The sequence below is a fragment of the Haliotis asinina genome, chromosome 7, assembly GCF_037392515.1.
Source record: "Haliotis asinina isolate JCU_RB_2024 chromosome 7, JCU_Hal_asi_v2, whole genome shotgun sequence".
NCBI lineage: Eukaryota > Metazoa > Mollusca > Gastropoda > Lepetellida > Haliotidae > Haliotis > Haliotis asinina.
Genome location: NC_090286.1, coordinates 36942316 through 36954685, shown reverse-complemented (window position 1 = coordinate 36954685; position 12370 = coordinate 36942316). Strand labels below are relative to the sequence as shown.

The 12370-nt window shown below is 35.6% G+C and overlaps 1 protein-coding gene across 1 annotated transcript in view; it reads left to right on the top strand.

The window, feature by feature from the left end:
* Positions 1-12370, top strand: part of LOC137291526 (phospholipid-transporting ATPase ABCA1-like) — a 65629-nt gene that overhangs the window by 7119 nt on the left and 46140 nt on the right. Inside the window, exon 2 of the mRNA XM_067822889.1 lies at positions 10142-10263. Within this exon, the coding sequence (XP_067678990.1) occupies positions 10198-10263 (66 nt within the window). The 5' untranslated portion in view covers positions 10142-10197. The remainder of the gene's footprint in view (positions 1-10141; positions 10264-12370) is intronic.

Here is a 12370-nt window from a genome sequence, read left to right as displayed (position 1 = left end):
AAAAAGTGGAGTTTCAGTGAAAATGTCATATGTTCCTGTATTTTTGATTCTCGTTCAAACCTTTACCCAAGAAAATATTGCTTCCTTTCACTGTCTCCATGATAAAAAGGGAATGAAATTTATTTGTGTGTGAAATTAAGTTTTAGACTCTATACAGGTTGAAATAAAATCAAAAGCTTTACCAGCCTAGATGAAGACAAAAGGTGCTTTAGGTGAAAAAAAATTGGGAAATATAAATTGTACCAGCCTAGCAGACATTTTACTGGACAATCTATTAATTTGTCCGCCCATGAAGGTCCAAGGTAGAATAGTCCTTCATGCTTGTTATAAAGGGCGACTATGCTTGTTATAACAGGTGACTAAAGGGATCGGGTGGTCACGCTCGCTGACTTAGTTGGCTCATGTCATCAGTTCTGGTCCAGACTTGATTATTTGCAGACCGCCGCCAAATAGGTGGAATATTGTTTGTTCACTCACTCACTCACTCACTCACTCACTCACTCACTCACTCACTCACTCACTCACTCACTCACTCACTCACTCACTCACTCACTCACTCACTCGATACTATTAATCTCATTGACCATGGTAGAAGAATTGAAGATCTATTTTGGTATCATCATAGTCAGATGCTTGACATGCTGTTTGTCACAGTTCACAAAACTCCTTACAGGGCACTGCTGGCAAGGAGGTGTGTCGCAAGTATTGGGCAATACGTACCACTACTAAGTGTTGTGTGTTCAGCTGTACATATCCAATAGGGTGTATGAAAGTCCTTGGTATTATCTACTTACTTAACATTCCACAAACTGGGAATGAAAAAAGAGATATTTGAAGTCTCTAATCTGGCAGTATTAATATTTATCACACATCTACTTACTCTTAAAATGCATGTTTTGAAATTTTAGTATTTTCTACTAGTGGTGAAACCAGCAGAGTATAAAGATTCTATTTTGAATTTTGTCTGTGTATTCATGTTATGGAAATAGTCATGGTGACTGTGAGAATTGTTTTTCATATTCTGCCAAATTTAGTTTGTAATTTTCTGATTATATAATTATCCTTATGTCATACCAGCAGAGTTCACAAAGGTGTTTCAAAGTAACAGGACATTGGGTCCTGTAAGTTTCAGATTTCTGTCTGACCCACTGAAAATTCACATTACCCATAGAATAAAGTTGAACAAAAATGTCAGATTCAACATTTCTTGTAACTGACATTCAAATTATTAACATTATATGATATCAAACATAAGATTTATAAACAGCAAACAAGTGTCACATGCCACAAATAACAACTTCACACAAAGGCATTGTAAAATATTCAGTCAGACACTGGGACTGGTGGGTTGGTGATTTCTATCTGACCACTGGTGAATCTGCCAGATTTGTCAGAGGGTCAGACGCTATTCGCGAACACTGACCAGGCACAACAATCTGATAAGCAGCACAAAATACTGAGGTGTTCCAAATGAGTTGATAAATGCAGGTTTTCTAGAAGTCATGAAAACAAATATCAAATTATGTGAAATGTATGTACAGTTATGTTCATGATAATTCAAGCAAAAACAGTTGTGTTTATAGATGACATCAAAGTTTAAATATTGAGTTTTCATAAACAGATTCACATATACATAATTGTATATGCAACCCCAAAGATTTGATATGAGTATATATTCGTAGGTTTATAAACAGCTTGCATAAACATGTGCAATAGCTCCATACATAGACCAAGGTTTGATGGATTAATCAATACTGCAAGATAACTATAGCTGGATGCAGTGAGGTTTCTATAGTAACCAATGTAATCATTACCTTTTGTAAACATGTTGTGCATGATCATGTTCATCGATAACACAGGTGACAGATAATCAAGATAATATGGACTGTTTCCGGAGTCTTCGAAAACACCATGCAAATTCTAATGTTTGAGGACCTTGAAAGCATGACCTTAATTTTCTTGTACATTTATCAAAATGTTGATAATTAACAAGTAATGAAGATAATCTGAGGCATTTTCTAATTTTTGAAAAAACACCAAATTCTAATATTTGCAGTGGACATAGACATGTCTGACAGTCTGACCCTAATTATTATGTTGTACGTTTAGCAAAATTTTGATAATTAGCAAATAATAATTATGATTTGTCGGATTTTCAGAGTTTGTGAAATACAGATATAGAACATTCTGCTTTGTCTGAATGCTGATATATTGCTGTGTGTGGCATAAACTGGTGCTTTCCTCCTAGATGAAGCTACAAGTTGTGAAAAAGTGCATCATTGTTGATAATGTTCATCCGAACTCACTGTAGCACTTAATTTGAAAGATCCACTGCTTCCATTAAATTTTACAAGTTACACTTTTGAACAAGTTCAACATAATGTTGCATTGCAAATGAAGCTGCAGCTTTGTTAAAAATAAAAAAAAAATTATATATTTTTTTTTGTTTATCATTAACCTTATCAGAGTTTTGAACATATTTTTGAAATCCAAAATTTCTCAAATATTGTTCTTGTGTATGTGGAAAATGTGAGAATATGATCCTACCCTCCTGTGAGAAGATATAAAGATATAATCACTAATGTCTTGTCATCCTTATCTTACACTGTACTGGGGAATAGCATCCGCCTTGGCTTCCTTTGTCCTCAGGTCATATAGCCTGTATCACTCTTTTGGGACATTCATCTGTTCATGCAGAACACTTCTTGATAAGACCATGTAAGTGAAGGACATTATAGCCTGTTATGCACAGAAAGCAGCTGTAGGTACTTGGCATGTGTGTATGATAAGAAAGTAAAATTCTTTATGGATAATAACTCCTTTATCATGTGTGATGCAACATTTAGGTATGGATTCTTATATGCCATTGTCAAGCAAGAGTGATGACAAAGTGTGTGTGACAAGAATCCAGACACTTATCATTTTGAAACCCTGTCTAATTGAGATGTGTTAATGGCTTTTGATTCCATTATATTATGTTATGTTATGTTATGTTATGTTATGTTATGTTATGTTATGTTATGTTATGTTATGTTATGTTATGTTATGTTAATATTAATATTAATATTAATATTAATATTAATATTAAATTATATTATATTATATTTTATTTTATTTTATTTTATTTTATTTTATTTTATTATATTATATTATATTATATTATATTATAAGTTGAAAACTCTAAAGCCTATTGATAATTTTTGAACTCATGTCAGGATTTAGTTGATGTGTTTGATTACTGAAGATTTAAGGATAAGATTTTATGTACCATCCAAAATCTTTCTTCAAGGTTTTCAATGCTACATGCTGCAATAATTTCTCGTGTGTTAAAAGCAATATAGCTTCAGTGGCACAGATATTGGTGATGCCATTTGATGGTCATGATGTTTGATGATGTCACAATGGTTTGCAAAGTATCACAATACAATGTTATTGCAGGAGTATCTGTGAGGATACCCTTTTTTGTATAATAAGCATCCAGACGCATTTATTGTCCATGTTTTTATGGCAACATGTTACTGATAAAATCATTGATAACAAAAATTTACCATTGAAGGGAATATCATTGACTTCGTCGTCATGTCATATTTTTAGAATTCTTTTCGTCAACTAAAAACTTTTTGTGGTCACATTTATGATGTACACAGGTGTGCAAACTGGAGACATTCATGTCACGTTTATCATAATTTAAGGTGCTCAGGCTGAGATTTCATATCATATTGACATACATCCTGTATCTTCTAGTCATGGAACTGACCAAATGCCCCTCCCCTTACCAGCCAAGGGAGGGACCTTGACAGTGGTGAATCACGTTGGTATCTTTTATGCAGCATGTACACTTTTCAGTTTGCAACAAGTCATTGACATGTGATACCCCTTTGACAATTGCCAAGGTAATATGAGACACTATAATTATTACACACGATAATCTTAATCATGTTAATTCATGTGATTAGTTTTCAACATGCACTGTATTATTAAATGGTGATATATTTGTATTTGTATAGATCAGATGAATGTTGATTCTTTGGCAATGGTTTGTCAAAATCCTTGCACATGTCATCAATATACAGGGGAATTTCTTCAACTTGCCTTACCTGTGGTCATTATAAATGAAGTAACTCACTCACCCGCTCATGCACACATGTATTTGCTCACTCACTCACTCACTCACTCACTCACTCACTCACTCACTCACTCACTCACCCACCCACCCACCTTCTCACACTCATCAGTAGAGGATGTAAGGCGTACGCGAGACGGTCTCTCTTTACGTGTACAAGTGACTACCTGAGAGGGGGTCACTCATACACGTGACTGCCTTATCAGAGAGAGAAATTCTACATGTCACACAAAAACGCGTCTAAAAGTGTTATTTAGGAAAATAATTGAAGAAAATTTGCTACAGTTGATGAATGATGGTCAAGTTATTGGATGACGTGAATGAAAGCATAAAAAGAAGAAATTAAATTGTCAAAAAACGACAAAAATGTGCAAAATTTGAGCAAAAATTGACGATATTTAACAGAGAATTTCACCTATGTACATATTTTTCAGAAACTTACATTTAGTATTTTCTGAAAGCTCATTCATCGTAGATTCATAATATATATGCAGCTTTCGATGCACACCAACACACACCTGTTTATTATCATTGCTCATTCACTCACTCACACACAGTAGGTCAATATTTTGCTATGACTGTGTCTTATGTTAATTTTTGTGAAAAGGTTTCAATAAATGGTGAGCAAACACTTCAGACCCTCAATATTAAATCACAGTTAAATTATAGCCAAAAAATGTTTTTGCTGCTTCAGAATGTGTACCTAACAGTACCTAGATTAAAACCACTCAGTACAAAACTAGCTTTTCAAGCTATTTATGTGAAATTCTAATTAGAAATGAAAATACAAGAGACAATTTGCCTAAGTATGACAAGGAATTACCCCAGAACCTTCAAATTCAGAACAATACAAATTCTTATTGTGAGTGATCCGTCTTACTTCATAAAGTTCTTATGTAAACCTTCCTAATATTGAAAAAATAATTTAAAGACTACAGCTTACAGTCACTAGTAAGGCAACATACAGCAGGCCTTAAGGACTCATACAGATTTAAGGCTCAACATGAAATGACCCGCCATAGTCTTGTGGGAAGGAGAATATACAACACATTCTACAAAATTTAGACTCACTAGAGTAAATGTAGCCACTTACTTCAGTCAACTTTTCTAAACTAGATTTGGCAAAATATTGCATACTGTTTCAAGGTACTGATGTATTGTAAACTGAATTTGTAATGTTGAAAAGATTATTGTCAAGATTTCAGTAGATGTGCAAATTCTTAACAAAACATAACACCAGGTGCAGCTGTTCACATGCACAATATTTCCCCCAAGTTAGTGGAGAAATTCATCTTTGACGTAACCACATGTATATATATGCATAACATGTAGTGAATGCTTAAGTCAGTCTAAACTTTTGTTGGGTAGTATATTTCAAACTCTGAACAGCACTGAAATAACATAGGTAGACCAAGCTCATGTTTCCTTGATTGCCCAATAACCTTGATGATTCAGAGGTCCCTATAGCTGGGCAATGATCAAGCAGTATATGCAACAACTAGCGAGTTTTTACCGTGTGCTCACACAACCGTGTGACGCTGCCATACGATACAATCAGGTCAGGTAGTTTTACTGCTCATTGACATATAAATTTGTTTTGTTATGTAAGTGTGCCAAGTACCTGATGGCTCTCTAGGAAACATAATACTGCCAGGAATGGCTATTTTGGTACGGTTGTCGTGATGATTTTGATATACTATTGTCCAGGCCTACATGTCAAGCAAGTAGCCATATACAGTATGTATACCCTGTTCTCTTTTGATACGTAACATGGATAGTGATCAATTTGTCTGTCTGTGTTGGTGTCTGTGCATCCACTGTGTATGAAATAAGCCAAAAACCCAGCCAGACATGAGTCGCAAGGCAGTAACTTCAAAATATTACCTGTCCAAAAAGGATTTAACCAAACCAGACACTGAGATATGGTGAATTTAGTCAAATGTGTGTAACATCTGAATTTTACCAGGACATCAGGCTGACTCACTGTAAATTTAGACTGTCTGTCAGAAATCTACCCTTCTCGGGAGGTCAAACGGGCCTTATTTCATACACTGGCATCCTTCTATAATTATATTTGTCCCGATCGTATGTCCAAACAAACTATTCTTTCATGGAAGTTTGCACACACAAAGTTTCAGTTGTCAAGGATTTTTGTCATTTGTACTAGTTTCACTTTCCATGTCAGTCTGATTGACTATGAAAATGGTGCCACAGTTAACAGTGCTGAGATTGTCAGGATCATATCCCTAAAACAAATACCTGTTGTAACATGAAGCTTGACACCAGGTTTTTACTTGGTACCTATTTTCTGTTTTCATCACAAGTCTGATTTTCACTCATTTCACTGTTTACCACATTTTAATTATCGTGTCACATTTGCTAAATCATATCTCAAAGATGTAGAACTTGAGATGCAAATGCAAAGTTACTCATTGCAGTTCCAAAGTTTTACTTGGATAACTCAATAATGACTCTTGTACATGGGTACAAGAATAGTTCACCAAAATTCACCAAGTTGGACAGATCGCTTCAGCAGGACTTGTTACGACAATCAGATTATGTATTCTTCCAAATTTGAGTCATTTATCAACTTCTGATGACACTTGTTATCCCCTGTGGTGTTGCAGGGGATGTAGAAACGAGTTGAGTTTTCAGTCTGTGCATCCGCCCGTCTGTCCATGTGTCAGTCACATTTTCTCTGAAACATATGTCCTAAACTATTCATGATAGCTAAACCAAGACTGGTACCAATGTTAACCATGATTCTTAGATGTGCCTTGGGTTAGACCCAGATATGATTTTATTTTTTGCTGTTTTCATGGACAACATGACTTAGACTGTGAATGTGAAGGTGTCACTGTCATCATGTCCAGAGCAGATCTTTCAAACTATACATGCTAGCTTTATCAAACTTGGTACATATGTCAAGTATGATCCATAGATATGCCTTTGGAGGTTTACACCCAGATATGAATTTTACCATGGAAACATTGAGCTTAGGTTGTGACTACAGTATGTTACTTTGTCCAGAGCAGATCTTCCAAACAATACATGCTAGCTTTATCACACTTGGGACACATGTTCACCATGATCCATAGATTTGTACTTTAGGGGTTACACCAGTGTGTGAGTTATATTTTTGGTGGTTTCCATGGAAACGTGACTTGAACTGTGACTCTATGGAGAAGTCATTTTGTTCCAGAGAAATCACCCAAACTCTCCATGCTAGCTTTACCAACCTTGATATGCATGCTAGGCATGATCCTTAGATGTGCGTTTACATAACAAAATATTATGAACTGTCATAAGTTCGACAAAGTCATTTATTCATTAACCTGTGCGTTGCTGTTTCCTTCCTTTCTTGCACACCTGGCTGTCTCTTTCTCTGCACACCTGGCTGTCTCTTTCTCAGCATACCTCCCTGATAACAGTGGACTGTGTCAGGATTTTAATGATAGTTTGTTAAACAACTTTGTTAAACAGGACAGAAATTCTGCAAAAGCCTCACAGAGTTGGTACAGTGTTTTGATTTGATCAGTGTTTCATTGAGTATTTTAAGTTTAGTAATATAACTGATACATTGTACAAATTACTCAAACCAAAATCACTCACACATTATTGTTCAAAATTTCTTTAAATAGTTCAGTGTCCTATGAGTACTATCACTTACAATATATTATCACTGATAACTTAATATTTATAGCCATGACCATATTTGTACAATATAAAGATATTGACTTTTTTTAATGTTTCAAGTGTTAGCCAATTCAGTATCTGAAAATCCTATATAATGTATTCACCAGTGAACTACATAGCCTTTTTGGTTCAGGCAGAAAAGCAAACATGATTTGAAATATTACCCACCATGCTTAGTGAAAAGGTCAGATTTGTGAGGTAAGGTGCGTATGAAGTTAAATCAACAGATTCTTAAAAAAGCCTTCACTCAACAATCCAGGTGGGTGAGTAAACGAGAAAGTGGGTGGGACTTAACCACCTTCTAAACTGACAGACAGGCAGACAAACAAGCTTATTCAGTAAAAGGCTGTAGGCTCATCATACAGTCAGGTGCATATGGTATTGATAGTTTAGGGCACATTTCTAATGCACTAAGGTACATAATACAGAAAATGCTAACGTCTTTTAGGATACTGTCATTATTTGTTTTCATAATGTTGGTCAAATTGCCATTTGGATCAAAACCAGTCAAATATTTCTGAATAGCTGAACACTAAATAAAAACAATGTCACACTAAAAAAGTACGTGAAATACATCTTCAATAACATTTTTGTCATTAAATTTAGAAGCAAACATTATCTTAACTGTTCTAAAACTGAACTGTTCCAGAAAACCAAAATCATGGTAGGGGCAAACCTTAAAAACAAAATCATGGTAGGGGTGAACCTTAAAAACAAAATCATGGTAGGGACAAACCTTATAAACAAAATCTGGGCAAGCTGGCATTCAAACTTTCAATAAGGGCTGTCTATTGGTTTTGATGTTGTGATCGATAATTGTTAAAAAATACTGACTGATTACTGCAAATATTAAAGGTCACATGCAACGTAAAACACAACTTTGCAGATTCTGGTACCTTTCGGTATGCACTTACCGAAATAAATCATAAAAAATGCCAATTCAACCTAAAAAATTGAAAAAAACGCGATGAAAAAAAAGCCCGCGAAATCGGAGTTCAAACGTTTCACTAAATTCCCCCCAGCGCTGGGGGGAAAACTGGTTTCAACAGCTGTGCTGCGCTGCGTCCATAACGCATGCGCAGTGAATAGGTTCGCGGAGCTTAAACAGTATGCGTGCCCAGCGTCTGAGGTCGTGAGCAGTAGTCTAATCTTGGTTGTGTACACAAATAAGCAAATAATCTACTCGTTACGTAAACCAACTTGTTGATTGTGGTAAGCAGTCTCTGTCACAGAGAAAGCTCAGTGTCTGGTTTATTCACACCTATATGTCTGTCTGCCTGTCTGCTAAAGACAACATGCAATACACAGCTTCAATCATTGATCACGTGCAATTTGAACTTAACACCTATCAGACTATACGACATAAAGAAAATAAGTTGATTTATGACTCGTGCACCCGAGTCCCGTCTCTGCCACATTATGTAATTAGGCACGTGTGATACACATGACATGTTTTTATGTCTGTGGGTTGCAAACAAACTCCATTCATTTTTTTCGGATGACTGGATCTGACGGAAACTGGTGCAAACTCTTGTCAGTTTCAAGTCCTTGTACTTGGACGAATGACAGATTCCAGCCACACAGTAGTTTACCATCTCTACTGACATGATTTTTTATTGGATCGAACGCAAATTCAGAGAACATGTATTTTCCAAACCCAACATTTCTATATACATTCTTCATGGATAACGACTTCTTTTCGTGTATATGATTTTGCTTGACAACAGTATATGAATCCATACTGAAACGACGCATCAAGTACACAAAAAGAAGTTGTTATCCATAAAGAATCTTACTTTCTTGTGACCGGCTATACTTCTAAAATGCCCATCAAACAGATCATCTTTCTGTACACACAATGAACCCTCAGCATATCAGCAAATGAACCAGCCAATCGGAAGCCGTCGTTACACTTGAGTGCATATCCACCCGCTATGACTGGGTTCGGTCTCCCGAGGGCTTCGTTTCGGGGGAAGTAAGCCCAAGTACAAAATATTGCACTTTTGAATCGCGATTGTGCGCTTATAATTTTGTTTATTTGTTTTTTTAAAAGCAGCAATGTATATTATATGTCATGAATAAGTGATAAATGTGTTTTAATTATGTTTGATTTTTTGGTTGCATGTGACCTTTAAAGAAGTAACTTAGAGTGAAAATGATTCAAAACATTAATGTAAATTAATTAATGTATTGGTGACGTGTCTATGCATGGAATACTAACAAATCAGAGTTCTGAATGTGCTGTGATATTGCGGGAACATTGCTAAAATGACATATAGCTAGACTTACTCACTCTCTCATTTAATGTTTTTTAATTCACAGGGAAATAATGTGACGATATCTGGCCTAGACTAGAAGAGAAGTTTAACACCGACACCATGGGTTTCGGTAATCAGCTGTTGCTGCTGTTGTGGAAGAATTTTACTTTAAGAAAACGACAGCCGGTGAGTTGGAATTATATATGACTCTTAGTCTTTGGAATCTAGCAATCAAATTGGCAGCAGTTATTTTTTGTGTCCATTATTGTCCATGTTTTGGTGTCTCAGAATTTATATGTTGTGGCATGTTTTGTAGTTTAATTAACCATATGATACTGTTTAATTTTTTTGAAGCAGTGTTTTGACAATGTGTTGTCGTGGGGTTTTAAAGGAATGATATTTTGACAACCTAATTTCCACTAATTCATCCTATAGAGTATGAGACATGTAGTATTTAATGGATAAAAAAGTGTTATTCAAGAATTTTTAAAAGTGTAATATCATGGTACTGTATGATTTCGATAGTGAAACTCCTAAATGCTATGCTGGTAGTTGATAGGGAATAAGTTAAGCAAAGAGTTGGACATCACCAGAAGCTTATTACAGTGTTATTTCCAGGAGCAGAATAACATTGTCTCGTGTATATATATACACACATGATATAAGTACAATCCTCTGTGCGTCCACATCCTTATTTTAGGGTTGGGCTTGTACACTTGGGCATGATACCATACAGACACGTTAACATGAAAATGCAAAAACAATGAGACTTTGCATGTGGGAAATGAAATACCCAGAGTAGATAGTTAAGCGTCAGCTTATTTCAAAACTAAGATGTGGTACTGTGGAAAAGTTAGTCTAAAAGAATTGGGAATACCAATCCATATTTAGAGTATGTTCATCAAGTAAGTGATTTAGGGATATCATAATCATTTTAATTTACAATTGAAATGAGTTTAGTTTTACACCACACTCTGCAATATTCCAGCTATATGGTGGCGGTCTGTAAATAAACAAGTCTGGACCAGACAATGCAGTGATCAACAGCATGAGCATTGATCTGCTTAATTGGGACCCGATGACATGTGTCAACCAAGTCAGCAAGCCTGACCACCGGATCCCGTTTGTCACCTCTTACGACAAGCATAGTCTCCTCTTATGGCAGGCATGGGTTGCTGAAGACCTACTCTGACTTCATGTGTCTACAGTTAAAGAAACTATTTTTGAAGATGTGATGGTACTGCTTTTTAAAGCAAAATAGCTATTCCCATCCTTCTTATACAACACTTTTCAAGGTTAGGTTTCACTTATCAAGGACAATCATGTGACATATAACAGTCATTTCTGATTTTCACTTTTCAAAATCAGGTAACTTGTTTAAAGAAAACAAAATGTCTGTTTTCCTAAAGTGCATGCATCCTGTTTAAAGTAGATGATAGTTTCAATGATGGGTGTTAAACTGAAAATTACTAAAGCAACTTGTGATTATTGGGGGGTTTTTTTGCTAAAAGATTTCTTACAAGAAAACCTATCGTGGTAGGTTGAACATACCAGGTTTTGCTTAACTTTTTCTTTCAGAAGTTGTTCAGTGCGAAGTACTAAGAGGTTCAGTAAGAATGAGGGAGTCGTCTGTTGTCTCAGTTACACTAACCTTGTAACGAATTTCACTCTGTGACTGGATGTAAATCTCATCTCTGATTTCTGCTAATTCCTGAATCTGAATCGGTAATGAAGTTGATCTGTTGATTATCTGAGGTGCTGTTGTCTATTATCAGGGAATGACAGCTATGATCCAAGACTACAGTGCTGTCATTAAGGACATTTTCACCTAGTAACTCACTTGGGTCATTTTAGTACTGTTTGTGGTAAAATGTGTTTTTGAAGCTAATTACAATTTTATTCACAGGACCAGATATTGATGTCTTACATATGCCCTACTCAGTCTAACATTTTTGTTTCCTACCTATGTAAACAAGCTATAAACAACAAAACGATTGTGATTTGAGTGTATAATGGGTATGTGGCCTTCAATAAATGAAATGAAATTAAATCTTGCTAACTTACCTGTCACTAATCTGACTGACACATCTACTTGGAGCTTGGAAGATTATGGTATTAGAACAGTTGAAAAGAGGTGACTAATGGGATCATGTGGTCAGGCTTCCTGGCTTGGTTAATGCATGTCATCATATTTCCCAACTGCATAGATTGATGTTCATGATGTCAATCACTGGATTTTGTGGTCCATACTTAATTATTTCCACACTCACACCATATAGCTGGAATACTGCTG